Source organism: Cynocephalus volans, chromosome 8 (assembly GCF_027409185.1).
Source record: "Cynocephalus volans isolate mCynVol1 chromosome 8, mCynVol1.pri, whole genome shotgun sequence".
NCBI classification, from domain to species: Eukaryota; Metazoa; Chordata; class Mammalia; order Dermoptera; family Cynocephalidae; genus Cynocephalus; species Cynocephalus volans.
Window position 1 is genome coordinate 52,452,085 of NC_084467.1, and position 15,598 is coordinate 52,467,682.

At 38.1% G+C, this 15,598-nt stretch overlaps 1 protein-coding gene and 1 pseudogene across 1 annotated transcript; both read left to right on the forward strand.

The window, feature by feature from the left end:
• Positions 1 to 2,403: 2,403 nt before the first annotated feature.
• On the forward strand, positions 2,404 to 2,798 carry LOC134384970 (elongin-C-like; annotated as a pseudogene).
• An 11,897-nt stretch (positions 2,799 to 14,695) lies between these two features.
• On the forward strand, positions 14,696 to 15,341 carry LOC134384983 (securin-like). Its single transcript, XM_063106819.1, has one exon. The coding sequence runs from the start codon at positions 14,696 to 14,698 to the stop codon at positions 15,299 to 15,301; it is 606 nt and encodes a 201-aa protein (XP_062962889.1). The 3' UTR covers positions 15,302 to 15,341.
• The last annotated feature ends 257 nt before the right edge of the window (positions 15,342 to 15,598 follow it).

The window sequence follows — 15,598 nt, forward strand, 5'->3', positions numbered from 1 at the left end:
CATTTACAATAGTCACCAAAAAATTTGAATACCTAGGAATCAATTTAACCAAGGAAGTGAAAGATCTCTACAAACCACTACCAAAAGAAATTAAAGAAGACACAGAAAGATGGAAAGCCATTCCATGCTCTTGGATTGGAAGAATTAACATTGTGAAAATGTCCATACTACCCAAAGTGATCTATAGATTCAATGCAATCCCCATCAAAATACCAATGACATTCTTCACAGAAATAGAAAAAACCAATCCTATCATTCATATGAAACAAAAAAAGACCCCAGATAGCCAAAGCAATTCTGAGCAAAAAAAAAAAAAAAAAAAAAAAAAAAAAATAAAAAGCTGCAGGCATAACACCACCTGACTTCAAATTGTACTACAAAGCTATAGTAACCAAGACAGCATGGTACTGGCATAAAAAATGAACACTGGGACCAGTGGAACAGAATAGAGAACCCAGAAATCAACCCACAGACTTACAGCCAATTGATATCTGACAATGGCAATGAAAACATACATTGGGGAAAAGACTGCCTCTTCAATAAGTGATGCTAGGAAAATTGGACATCCATATGCACCTCTCATCATATACCAAAATCAATGCCAAATGGATTAAAGACTTAAGTATAAGACCTGAGATTGTAAAACATTATAGGAATATCAGTTGTGTAAATAGGGCAAGAAAACAGTATTCTGCATCTGTGGCATTTATGTAGAGTGCAGTTGTGGACCGCTGGAAATGCAGGCTTTTGTAACAATGTGATCTTTACTGATGCACTCATGACAAGTACCCAATGTATTTTAGCTATTTTAGTAGTATTTGTTCAATAAATCTGCAAGCTGTAAGGTTAAAAAATAGGGGAAACATTTCAGGAACTAGGACTGGGCACAGACTTTGTGAACAAAAGCCCAAATGCACAAGCAACAAAAGAAAAAATAAGTAAATTGGATTATATCAAACTAAAAACCTTCTGCATAGCAATGGAAACAATAGGGTGAAATGACAACTTACAGAGTGGGAGAACCTATTTGCAAACTATACTTCCAACAAGGGATTCATATCCAGAATATACAAGGAACTCAAGCAATTATACAGTAAAAAAACAAATAACCCAATTAAAAAATGGGCAAAGGAGCTGAATAGCTGTTTTTCTAAGGAAGACATACAAATGGCCAAAAAGCGCTTTAAAAATGCTCACCATCACTAAGCATCAGGCAAATGCAAATTAAAGCCACATTAAGATATCACCTCACCTCAGACTGGCTATAATCAAAAAGATGGAGAATAACAAATGCTGCTGAGGGTGTGAAGGGAACGCTCCTACACTGTTGGTGGGACTGTAAGTTAGTATATCCACTGTGGAAAACAGTATGGAGGTTTCTCAAACAACTACAGATAGATCTACCACATGATCCAGCAATCCCACTTCTAGGTATATATCCAGAGGACTGGAAATCATCATGTCAAAGGGATACCTGCACTCAAATGCTCATCACAGCTCTATTTACAATAGCCAAGATACGGAAACAACCTAAATGTCCATTGGCAGACAAATAGATAAGGGAAATGTTGTATATATACATCATGGAATACTACTTTGCCATAAAAAAAGAATGAAATTCTGCCATTTGTAGCAACATGGATGAGCCTGGAGAAACTTATGTTGAGTGGAATAAGCCAGGCACAGAGGGATAAATACTGCATGCACTCAGTCATAAGTGGCAGCTAAGAGAGAAAGAAAGGAAGAAAGGAAAGACCACAGGGTTGGGCTGGACTTGCAGAGAGAGAGAGCATACCTAGGGTTGCAGAGTGGGGAGGTGGAGGGAGGTCGGGGATTAATTGGGTGGGGGACACGGGGAATAATCACAATTTGTGGTAATGGCATGCTAATAGTATTGATCTGGCCATTACATCTTGGACACAAGTGGTGACAGTCAGCTTTATTCTCCATGAATATGCATAATCAATAAAAAAAAAATAAAATAAAGTTCAGTACCATATAGAGTGGGGATAAAAAAGAAAGAAAGAGAATATAATGGGAAAATATCCCATTCTCAATACCAATAGAAATACCTAAGAATAAACTTAACAGGAAATGTGTAGAACCTACCTAGAGATGAAGAAAACTTTGAAAATTTAAAGGACCACAAATAGCACTGGAATAAGAGGAGAAACATAGTCTATTAGAAGTTGAAATATCATTAAAATATAAATTATTCCCCAACTTACTTAGATGTTTAATAACGTAACAAAGAAAAACCCCATAAGCCCAGTTTTCAACCTAATACATGCCTAAATATCCAGAAAAATAATCATTCGCATATAGTCTGATGAGAATATAAGTTGATAAAATTAATTCTAGAAAACAACCTGGCTACATGGATCAAGAATTGTTTTAGCTGGCGATTTCAGGAAACTACTAAAGTTCCTGTGGAAGGAAAGTAGAATTTCATAAGAACATAATGGATGGGGAGGAGAAAGCCTACAGTGGTTGTGAAGGCCCTGAAGCCATGGATGTCAAATTGATATCTTCTGACGGTCATGAATTTATTGTAAAAACAGAACATGCACCAACATCAGGAATGATACAAGGCGTTGAGTGGTCCAGGTCAGTTTGCTGAGAACGAAACCAGTGAGGTCAATTTTAGAGAGATCCCTTCACATGTGCTATCAAAAGTATGCATGTATTTTACCTACAACGTTCACTACACTAACAGCTCCACCAAGATTCCTGAATTTTCAATTGCACCTGAAATTGCACTGGAACTGCTAATGGCTAAAAACTTCCTAGATTGTTAAATAAAATAAATTATAAAAAACTGTTAACTTTTTTCAGTATTTAATACCTGTAGTTCAGTTAGTAATTTTTTTCATATATAGCATGTTGCCTGTATGCAGTTGAACTATAAAGTTCATTGCAAAGCAGATTATCTTCTCTTCTTTTGCACAGCAATCAGAGTTGAAATTTGTTTGCTACGTCAAGAAATTAAGGACATTTTCACAAACTGAGAAATAAACAAATATGCCAGTTTGTAGGTGGTTTTGCCTTAAAAAAAAAAAAGAATTGTTTTAAATGTCTATATATATATACATATATTTGCTTTTCAAGCTAATTTTTTTATTAACTTTCATCACACAGTCATTTTTTGACCTAAAAAACAGTCTTCTACTCAGTGTAAATATTTGTATATTTTAATCCAGAATTTTACTTTTAAAAACTTATCTAAAGAAATAATTAGAAATGCTGATGAAATTTGCCTACAGTGCTGTTATAGGATATTTATAATTTTCAAAATCTAGAAACATTCTAAATATCTAACTGTAGGAGAATGTTAAATAAACTATAAAACCACTAAGTAGATATTTATTACAGACAATTAAAAAGCATATTATGCATGAGAACTCAAAAATATGGGGAAAAGTTTAGGATAAAAGTTAAACAGAATGCAAAATTCAACATTTTATCTAATGAGATTGTGTATGCATATGTGTAAACATATCTCTGTATGTGTGTATGTATGTGTGTGTATATATATGTATATCCATTCACATAAAAACTTCTACATACATAGAAAAAAATTGGAAGGAAATTCACCTAAAGGTTTTCAATGGTTAATCACAGGTGATGAAATTATCAGTAATTTTTATTTTATTCTTTATATTTTCATGTGTGTTTTAATTTTTACCATGAAAATATTATTTAACAAGAAAAAAACTATCTTTTCAAAAAGAGGGAAGGAGAGACACTTGATTTTCTCTGATTTTTCTTTCAAAAATTCAGCACCTCTTATTAAGTGTTATTATTGTCATTATTATTATTATTATAACTCTTATTATTATGTGCCAGGTTCTAGGTCACGGTTTGCCATTTGAAGGTCAGAGCACCTTGATCAGAGTTGAGTGTCTACATGGCAGTAGCAGGAAATAGAGCTGAAAAGATGGTTTGGACCAGGCTGTTCATGGCTGTGTAGGTCAGACGGGGAAGCTTGGACTCTTATCTTGTAAGCTTTGAAGTGGAAGAAAACTATAAATGTGGCAATTGCCTACTGAAAAAAAATAAAGATAGCCTTTGATTCCATCCTAGTCCCTACCCCGTCTGTGGAGGGAATGATTAAGTACCACTCCACTTTTTATATCACTGGGGTGCTAACTTATGAAGACTAAGTCAATAGAGCATAAGTATTGGAATTCCCTCCTTTCTGTAGAAGGTCATATTACACATAAAAGTCACAGGGGCATCTGACAGAGGAAGGTAAATGTAGTTAAAAGTAATTAGAAATGGACTTTTTGCTGGGTTGGGGCATAAAGGATCGTGAGATGTCATCTTGTCTCTATCTCTACTGCAGACGGAAATGTCCTCTGTAGTATCTTCTGATGAGGCCATCCAGCTTCTGGGGATGTGGCAGATTTGTATCATAAAGATGATTGTCCAAACCTAAATTTATGATCTTACATCAAAAACTTCTGGTTCTTTATGTTGGTGAATTATGATACCATTTACTGAGTTTCCAAAGCTAGAAAACTAATAATCATCGCAGACTCCTCCCTTACCTTCACCAACAACATCTGATCAGTCATCAAGTCCTATCGAGAACATCTCCTAAACTGCATTACTTAAATTTAGATCTTCATCATTTCTCACTCAATTTACTGCATTGGGTCTCTCCCTCCAGTCTGTGTCCCTTCTAATCTGTGCTGCCCAAAACACAAGCAACTCAATAACTCTCTTAGTTTAAATACATTAGGTCCCTTTTGAATCTTCATGGTCTAGTCCTATGTACTTTTCCAGCCTTTTTTTCCTGATATTTCCCAGAACATGCTGCCTTCCAGCCATTTCAAACTATTCAGGGTTCCTCAGACAGCCCTTATCCTTTGTCATCTCGCTGCTTTTGTTTGTGCTATTTTTACTCACAACAAATCTATTCTGCACTCCCTAGTTCACCTGATAGCCCTATTTATTTGTCCATCAAGACTTAACCATGGGGTGTACTATCCAGGAAACCATCATTGATCCCCCAAATCTGAGTTAAAGGTCCCCACTCTGAGTTCACACAGTACTCTGTATTTATCTGTAATTCTCTCTCCTGTGCTAGCATTCATTCAATTATTATAGTTGCTTAAATGCTCATCTCCCTCACCATACTGAGAGTTTCTTGAAGAAAGGACTAAGTCTTTTATTGTGGACATCAGTTATATTTGTCTGCCCAGAACCATTCTTTCCATTAGGAAAGTAAGTACTGCTCCTTTATTCCACATGGTTCTGCTGATACCATTAATCACAGTGTCCTATCTACCCACTTACAGCAGGCTTGGGCATGTGACCCAGGCCTGGCCAGTCATGGCACCATATCCTCTTGACAACAATGACTGACAGCACAGGCATGTGATTGGACAGTCTTTCCATGGTATCAATATATGGATCCTGGAACAAGAAGGTCCCTTTTTTCCTTTTGAATTGAACGTGATAATGATAGAGGCTGTGGACCACCAGCAGCCATCTTTCCCATCTCATGAAGAGCATGGCCATGTATTTAAGCTAACCCTAGAGAGGAAGCACAGTTAGAATATAGAAATAGAGCCTAAATAACATCATCTAGTCCTTGGTTCTAGTATATGAAACAAGCTCATTCTGTATTTCTCAGTTATATAAGCCAATAAATTCTCTTTTGTGCTTAAAACATTTGAGTTACATTCTGATACTTGCAACCAAGAATCCTGACTAATACATCTTTGGAATTATATCCCTTCTGAATCACAATGACTGGCACAGAGGACTCAATAAAAATGGAATAAATTAAAAATCACCAATAAAAATATAAATGAATAAGTTAGCAAAAGGTTTAGGAGTTATCTCTGTGCACAGTGAATCCTTCTGCCCCTAAAACTGCTTAGTGTCTGCTGTTCGTCAACAATGCACCCACTTCTTGCATCTTGGTGTAGAGACCACACCGTCTGTGTCTATTCGTTTCTCCTTAAACAATATTTGCCTAGTTAGCATGTGCTTGAAATGTCTAGTAATATGTAAACACTTCGAAAGACTCCAGTTTGTATTTTTATTTTCCTGGTTAAAATGCTAAATGAACCTAAATTTAGGAAAGCTCTTATCAGAAAAGCCATCATGCCTGGTCCAATTCATTGAACAAAGAGATTTAGGAGCTCTCCATCTGACACTGGACTTTGGAAAAAAGTGTTTGAGGCCTGTGACTGTGGGTGAAAGAGTATGAGGTGTGATTTTCCTTCTTGCAGGTCTCACCCGGCCAAGTTCTCAAGTGCGTAGTTACTGAAGACTGCCTCAAATGGAAGGAAGTAGAACTTCTGAATGATTAGCAGATTAATTCCTCTTCCTGGTTTTTGGAGAATAAAAGGCAGTTTTCTTTTTTAATGAGAAACTTTTGATATTGAAATGTTTTTCTCCATATAAGGTAAATGTCCTATTCAAAGTTATTTCTCCCTTTTTAAACACAGTAAATCTAATCCTCTTTCAGCATACATGGGAAAGTCATAGTCGTTTTACATTCTAAAAACAACTCCAGGTTCTTTGCATCAGAAACAATCCTACTTGAATCCATTTAATTTATATATATAATTAGCAAGGTCGGTTAGGAGGCTTCTGAAATATTTCTGTTCCGTTATTTCTTAAGGCCAATAATCTAAAATCACCAAAAAGTGTGTATTTTTACAGCAAAAGATAACTACATAAAGAAAAATAAAAGCAAAAATAAGAACTGGCTTGTTCATGTGCTCTTCAGGGGTTAGGAAAATCTAAAATTTTATGATGGTTTCTGCTTGAAAATTAAGTGTAAAGAAAGAGCCAAAACCAGGCATGGCCATCCCAAGCAGATCGTCCCCAGTCTGGGGACTATCAGAGGAAGTGGTGGTATGGACTCTTACATGCAGTGGTTTTGAAGTTTTGACAGAATTCTTGCATTTACAAAGAAAAGCCAGGGATTGTGGGGATTTGGAATAGGGTGCAGAGGGTTAGGTTGCTCTGCGTAGATACCGGGAAGAATGTGAGAAAGCCTTTCTGTTCCTGAGAAAGGCACAGAGGAGAGAGAGTGGGTAGAAGGGAGTGGAGGGGGTAGAAAAGGGAAACCACGGGCAGGCACATGGGGGACTAGACAAGGAACTTTTAACAACAGGTCTATGTAAGCTGTCTTTGTTTTTTTAATTGACAAATAAAATTGTACATGTTTATGGTGTACAACATGATGTTTTGAAACATGTATTCATTAAGAAATGGCTAAATCAAGCTAATTAACATATGCCTAACCTCACATACTTATCATTTATTTGTGGTGAGAACACTTAAAATCTACACTCTTTATCTGTTTTATTTTGTGTTGCTATATTTCCCATTTGTCTTAGCAAACTCTTAGTTTGTAACGCATACAGAAGCCTTTTGTGATTCAAACAAAACAAAAAACCCAGAGAGGCATAAAGATGTGGAATGGTAGCCTTTCACATCATGGTGGAAGTAGGAAAGAGGCTATGAGGGCAAATGTGAAGGGTAGTAAAATAAGTAACTATAGACAAACTCGGGCAGAGGCAGTCCAGATGGAAAAAAATCCATATTTTCTGTATAGGAATAAAAACGTGTTCATGGTATGAACTATTTTTTGAATAATAGTTTTTATGAATAATATTATTTCACTCTGCATGCAGGCACATCATTTGTAAATACAGCTAGAAACTGTAATTACAGAAAACATCTCTCATGGTCTTTAATATTTAATTAGTCTCCCCACTAGAAATCAACCACGTAGAAAAGAAATGCTTTCTCAATAGGTTAATATTAATTACTTAACAACCCTGACACGGATATTTATGGAATACTTATGAAACAAGCTTTCATGAAGTGGACGCATGTTCATCCGTCTACTGGGAAGCTGACAACATTTTTTAAAGTGTCAAATTCACTTTGTGCTCAGCCTCTTTATGTTGTGAAAATCTGAAATTACTGTTGATTTGAAGGCTCTTCAGAAGGCTCTTATTTTTTCTTCTAGCTGAGAAAAAAAAAATCAGAACAGATTAATCTGGTATTCTGTCAGTATATCATTTCCCAGTCTTGCAAAAGGAAGTGATAAGTGTATGGGGAAATCTTAGAAGCAGAAGAAACTAGAGAGGTAACATCAGTTTTACGCCATCAATGACCCAAAGGAAAAAAATTATTTAAAGCCAAAAACCAGCCTTAAGAGGAACTAGAGGAGGAAGGCAAGTATCTGACATGTTTTGAAGAACGTTAGGAAAAATGCCTCACCAATAGAACAACGTTGTTCAGAACCATGAAAGCGTGGTGCCTAAGATTCTCTCCCCTGTGCCTCGTGACTTGTTCATTCATTCTTTCAGCAATGTATACTGAATTCCCACTCTGCCCTACCCTGGCCTGGGTGCTGGGATACAACGACAAACAGAGCCCAGTTGCTGTCCTTAGGAGCTCAGAGTCCAGTAGGGAGACATATAAGTAAGAAACAATTGCGATATGCTGTGCTAAGTGCACCACAGAAATAAATAGTGGTAAAAACAGCAATTGTAGGTAAGGAGTGATAACTTTGCATGTAAATGTATGTTGAATATGCAATAAATACACGAATCAAAATATTTCTTTTTCTCCTTGGTACCTACAGATTCTTCTATTAGCTATGCATGTTGTGAGAGCTTGTGTGTAATGGTGCAAGGTATGCTAACCCCCAGACTGGTTCCAGTTGTGGTTCTGCCCCTTAGCAGCCCTGAGACCTCCAGCAAGTCCTGTGAGGCCTCAGAGCCTCAATGGCCTCCTCTATAAAATTAGTGCATTTGTTCTGATGATCTATAAGCTACTTGCCAAGCTTGACAGTCTAAGAAGCTTCATTTAAAATGCAAATGTTATCCTCAGAGGGTGATGTATGAAGCCAATGAGACTTTATTGTGCATTAGTTAATTAAATTAGCTAGCCAGTCACCTCACAGAGCCCTGAGAAAAAGGGACACAGGTAGGATTTATCTTAAAAGATAGGGGGAAGGGCCCTAGATTTGGGATGGGTAAGAGAAGAGATCTTGGCAAACAGAGGCAGTGAAAGGCATTGAGCTTCTGGGGGATGTATCAGGGAGAAGGGAGAAGCACAGACAAGTTTGTAACACATCATAGGAGAGTGTTTTTTAACCTCGCTTTCAGAATCACATATCATGTGATCAAAGACCGTGGTAGCTCCAGACTATCTCTCTAGGAAGGGCTTGGGGCAGATGTCTGGTTGAGAAGGTTGCTCAGGGACTTATCTTAGGGCACCTTTGCATTACATTTGCACAAACCACTTTTACTTGGATTGTGGGTTTATCTAGGATAATGGATGTGTAGAGAGAGTGAGGATGAGATTATATGGGACAGATTAGGGCCTGTCCAAATAACCCACTGACACCAAGATTGACGAAAGAAGAGGAAGAAGGAAACTGAAAATCTGCTTACTTTTCTGATAAAGCTGCTCCACATCACAGCTCACCTCAAGCAGGCTGCTCAGACATCACCCCTCTGCTCACCCACATGGCTTCCCATCCTAAATACATCAACTACAAGGAGAGAACTGACTTACTCTGCTTTCCACTTCCCCTGACACACAAAAGCCCCTGCCCAGATGCTGTAAACCTAGCAGCCCTAGCAAAAGACAGATGTGCAGGCAGGTTGCATTCTGCCCTACACACCCACTTTTGGCCCTTTTTGCATAACCTAGTCCAAAATTTCTGTTATCATATTGGTTTGGTTTTTTTTTTTTGGTGGGGGAGGGGCGGGCCAGTGGCCAGTACAGGGATTCGAACTCATTAACTTGTTGTTATAAGGCTTTGCTCTAACCAACTGAGCTAACCAGACAGTTTTTTTCTTATATTCACACCTAAGGGTAGACATTTTTATGGTAGATATAACCTCATTGTTGTATTGTTTTTCCCAACCAAAAATAATTTGCTTTTCAAGGTCATACAAAGGACCGTATCAACCACAGCTGGAGTTAAGTTATGGAGCTCTGATGGCTGGCAGAAATGGAGGATGCTGTGTAAGAACGAGGCTTGAGTAGAGCCATGTTGAGTCCTGACTTATCTATTGATCCAGTATTGGCCAGTTTCACACATTTACCATAGTGTAGAACACTGCTGTCACAGTGGTTGTGGAACAGTGTTCATATTTTATGCAATACCAGTTGGATTTTATTTGCCCCAAATAAATATCTATCAACTAGTTCAAAGTATTTGAAAGATGAGATGCCCCAAAATAAATTCATTTGAAAAAAACAGAAACTACATGAACATTAAGTCATCTTTACACAAACCACTCTTACATGACTGAAACGGACACATGTTCCTCTATGGTCATGCTCCCTTGATTTCCCACATCCAGCGGGATCCTTGCATGTGTTAAATCCTTGCATGTTCAAGTTCCTGGCAGATGCCTAACTCTCTTTAGAGTAAATCTGCTCCTTTTGCTTCTCTGTTTGAGGATAACTCTGATGCCCAGAACCTTGATTCCTGCCTTCCAACTTCCTCCAGTCCGTGTTCCATCAATTACCCTTAGTGTCCTATCCTAAATCCTCAACCACCTTTTCCATTTTCCTCCCCCTCAGCCCATAACAATGCTTAAATCTCTTATATCTAAAGAGAAACTTCTCCTTTCCTCTGTGTTCTCCCACTAATTACATCTCATCTTTCTCTTCTCCATATGCCAACTTCTTCAAGAGAGTTTACTATTCTTCCTGTTTATATAGCCATTAACCCTTCACCTCACTATAGTTTTTTCTCCCATTTTACATCAAGTAACAGAAACTCACTAATATAAGTCCCCCTCTCCCCCAAAGTACTTAGTTTTTTGATATAGTGGATAGCATCTCACCTCCTTGGAGAGCCTATAAAGTTAAAATCTACATCTCCCAGACTCTCTTGCAGATAGAGTTCTGTATGCAACTGAGTTTCTGTTGATTTATTAACTCACAAAAGTTTTGGGAGGTAGATATGGAATGGAGGCTATTGTCTTGTTGCTATTTCTGCTAACATGCAAGCTCATGAAAACATGACTATAAAAATGCATCTATGGGGCAATGATGACCAGACTCAGTGCCTGGTTAACACTTTTATGAGTGTCAAGAAAATTTCAATGGTGACAATTTCAAATTTTCAATGGTGACAGAAATGGCTTACTAACTCCAACTACCTGATCTCTGAGTAGCATCTATGATGATGAGCACTGAACTTAACAGTTCCAGTGGTGGTCTCCAGACTCATGCTACTCTAGCATTTCCAACCATTTTTTAAAGCACCTCATTTCCTATATAAAATCCTTTAATGATTAATATACCTAGGGTGTTTTCTATCTCCTATACTGAGCTCTAATATAGTTTGTAAAACTGGAAGTGGTTAAAGACAACAGACTCTCCACAATGGGGATTTGGGGGCAGTCATCTGATTTGGATGAGTTTGAAGGCAGGGATGATTCAATTCCCACTGAAAAATGAGAAACCAGCAGGCAGTCCATGACGCAGTTAAGTATAGAGTTACTTAAGTTGTCATGCTTTTGGTGGGCTTGTGTCAAGGGCCTATTGAAGCCAAGCTTTTGGTGGGTCAGTACGGTAGGAATGGGGCACCCAAGGACTCCAGGTCAGGCTGAACACTTCTGAAGCCATGGAGAGCTTAAAGAAAGGAACCATAAGCTCAGGGCTTTAAATTTCTTTAACTTTCAAGCTCTAGGCAAAACTAGAGGATTGGAGAGTTTCTGTAACTACCAGCAAACCACTTCTGTTCTCTTAAAGCCAATGGGATGATGTCCAAAAGTTGCCAAGGCTGATCATGTAAGTTTTGAATTACAAGTTTAATCGAATTCACAGCCTCACCAGGTCTCTTATGTTCAAGTTAGGCTTTGAAAACATTTGGGTAAATTCAGATAAATATGTGTCCCTGGAGCCTCCAATATCCACTGAGCCTCACTTACCAGCAGAAACAATCTTTCCTCCCCATCCAGTAAAGCTAGCTCTGCCTTGTGTGGAGACCCTGCAATGACCTTACCTGAGGTATTTACCTTCAAGAGGATGCCAAGTATCCTCATGTTCCACCATCATAATTTTTATTGTCTTTTGACCTATAAAAAAAGTCAAATCCCATGCCTCAGAGAGACAAGTAAAGAGAGTTTACCTATTTAAATATTTGCAATTTCCTGCTTATTTATATCTACAGAAGCCTGGGGAATATATGTCATAATGGATTCATGTGGGGGAACGGTTAGATAAAAGAGAAGGAATTATCAACATTTGCTAGAGATTTTGCTAGAAATGCATTTGCTAGAGATTTTGAATTCAGTGATCTAATTCAAGAGAATGCATCTGTTTGCTCAGTTCATCAATTGAAATTTGGTTTCAGAAGAGGCCTACCCCAAGTAAAATTGAAATGTCAAAAATTCCTTGATATAATGCAGAGGGGAGAGAGAAATCCAAAGAATTAGGGAGTTCATAATTTTGAAATGGAAATCTTATGTATGAACTGTTTTTTCGCCATCTTTAACTGTGTTTGCCAGGATGACTGAAAGAATGCTCCCTTCACTAAGAAACAGAGAAGTACAACTGTGGTTCAAGCACAAACACCCTTTAAAACACTATAATGGCTGTCCTATATAGGAGATACTGCTATTGAAATAGGCCGAGTTCAGTTGTATCGATAGGATTCTGGAGTGGCAAAGACCAAGTGTCAGCACTAAATGGTTCCCATATAAGTGGCAAGAATACAGTGGTAATCAGAATGGTTTGACTCTCAAGAATGAGGTTATTTATTATGGGATTCCTAGGATTGAAACAGATGGGCAACTAAAAAGTCAAGAAAAAAGGTCTAGAAAGTGGGAGGCTGATTTGAGTTGTCCCAATAGAAAGTCAGAGTCCCTTACCCAATTCCCAGAAACTGATCCAACTCACAGTTTGAGTCCATTGAATAATGACGCCAAGTATCTTTTGGCACTGTCTCAAGTATAAATCGTAAACTTCTTTGTCTCCTTGGAGAAACTGAAGCCATTTGCCTAGGTAACTGTGCACTGGGAAAAGGGAAATATCTAGACCTTGAGGATATTATTGGACACTGGTTCTTAGATAGCATTAATCCTTAAGGACACAAAAGGCAACGGTGATCTACTAGTAAGAATAAGCACTTAGGAAGGTCAAGTGATACATGCAGTTTTGAACAAAATGCATCAATGAGCCAAGAAAGTTCAGGAACCTATTCTGTGGTTATTTTTCCATTCCAGAACACAAAGTTGGAATACCATTTTGGCAAGTGGTAAAGTCTCCACTATGATTCCCTTATCATGGAAGGAAGGAACAAGTGAAGTGAAGCAAATAGTGAGTCAAAAACATATCACATCTCTGAGGGACAGCATATTAACAAAATCATCAAAGACTTGAAGGCAAACAATGGTGGCAGCAGTAGCAGCTAGCTTTGGATCTTGATGAACCCTCCTATAAAGACATACAGAAAAATTAATATAAAACCAAATACAAGCAATATTTACAACAACACTAAGTGACAAGAGATCCCCACAAACCCACAGAGAAAAAACACCCACAGTAACAAGATCTATCTGTTATCATATCAGCATTTGTGCTGGAAAAATCAGAAGAAAACAGTGATGCAACTGATGAACTAACCCCCCCACCCCCAAAAGGCAACAGATACTGACTACAAATGCAGAGGGTAAGTTGAGAATAGCAGCAGAAACTCTAACAAGAGGCCAGGAATAAGGCCTACAAGGTGCTGGAGCCAACTAATCACTCTGACCTCCCGAAACAGACCCAACAGGCCTCCCTTCCAGGATGGAGCCCCACAGGAGAAACTGCTGAGAGTGGAATAGGATAGGCACAGGATAAGAGTAACAGAGAAAAATGAAAAAGAAGGTCCCGACCAAAGTGTGGGAGGAAAACAGAGCCAGGAAATCTCAGAAAGCAGACTGCTATATTTGTTAACACTACATAGATTAAAAAACAGAAGAGTCTGTGAAGTTAGAAAATCTATCTGAAACAAGCCTTCCTTTAAAAGTTCAATAAAACCAAATTTACATTAAAATGAATAACAAACAAAGTATCAAGATTAAATTCCATACAAGGTTACTATTAAAGGAAGAAGAAAAAAAGAAGGAGAGGGAGAAAAGGGGGGGGGAGGAGGAGGAGGAGAGAAAAAGAAGGAGCAGGATAACACCCCTGTAGACAATGAAAGCATATCTGAAAGACACGCTCAAAAACAAATCAAAACTGTAACTGTATTCAAAATGATATTAAGAAAATAATACAATATAAACAAGATAAACCAGAATTAGAAAAAACTAAGAAAAGACATGACAGAACTCAAGGAAAAATTACCAATTAAAGGAAAACACTTTTTTAAAAAGTGAAGGTTACAGTAGGAGAAAAATAAAAGCAAATAAATATGACAATCAATGCCTTAAAAATTGGGGGGTAAAAAGAAGGAAAAATGGGGCCGGCCCCTTGGCTTACTTGGGAGAGTGCGGCGCTGGTAGCACCGAGGCTGCGGGTTCAGATCCTATATAGGGATGGCCGGTGCGCTCACTGGCTGAGCGTGGTGCAGACCACACCGTGCCAAGGGTTGTGCTCCCCTTACCAGTCAGAACAAAAAAAAAAAAAAAGGAAAAATGTTACAGTCAAAAAGAAATGAAGAAGGTTGAGAGCAACGCGAGTGAACGAGTAATCCAGAATGGCTACTCTGATCTTTGTTGATAAGGAAAACGGAGAACCAGGCATCCGCGTGGCGCCTAAGGATGGGCTGAAGCTGGGGTCTGGGCCTTTCAAAGCCTTAGATGGGAAATCTCAGGTTTCAACACCACGTGTTGGCAAAATGTTTGATGCTCCACCAGCCTTACCTAAAACTGCTAGAAAGGCTTTGGGAACTGTCAACAGAGCTACAGAAAAGTCGGTAAAAACTAATCGACCCCTCAAACTTAAACAGCCAACCATCTCTGCCAAAAACATGACTGAGAAGACTGTTAAAGCAAAAAGCTCTGTTCCTGCCTCAGATGACACCTATCCAGAAATTGAAAAATTCTTTCCCTTCAATCCTCTAGATTTTGAAAGTTTTGATCTGCCCGAAGAGCACCAGATTGCACACCTCCCCTTGAATGGAGTGCCTCTCATGATCCTTGATGAGGACAGAGAACTCGAAAAGCTGTTTCAGCTGGGCCCCCCTTCACCTGTGAAGATGGTCCCTCGGCCATGGGAGTCTAATCTGTTGCAGTCTCCTTCAAGCATTCTGTCGAGCCTGGATGTTGAATTGCCACCTGTTTGCTATGACATAGATACTTAAATTCCTTAGTGCTTTATAGTTTGTGTGTGTTTGTATTAATAAAGCATTTCTTTGACAGATTCTTCCTAAAAAAAAAAAAAGAAATGAAGAAAAATTAAAAGAATTCAAGAGAAAGTAACAAATATTGATGATGGGCAAATACAATCCAACATATGGATAACAGGAGTCACTGATGAAACCCAAAGCAGGAAAACAGACCAAATACTAACATTTTTCCTGAAATAAAAAATAACAGTATTTGAAATTACATATTGAAAGAGTATACTGTGGGTCCAAGAAAAGATATCTAAAATAGTC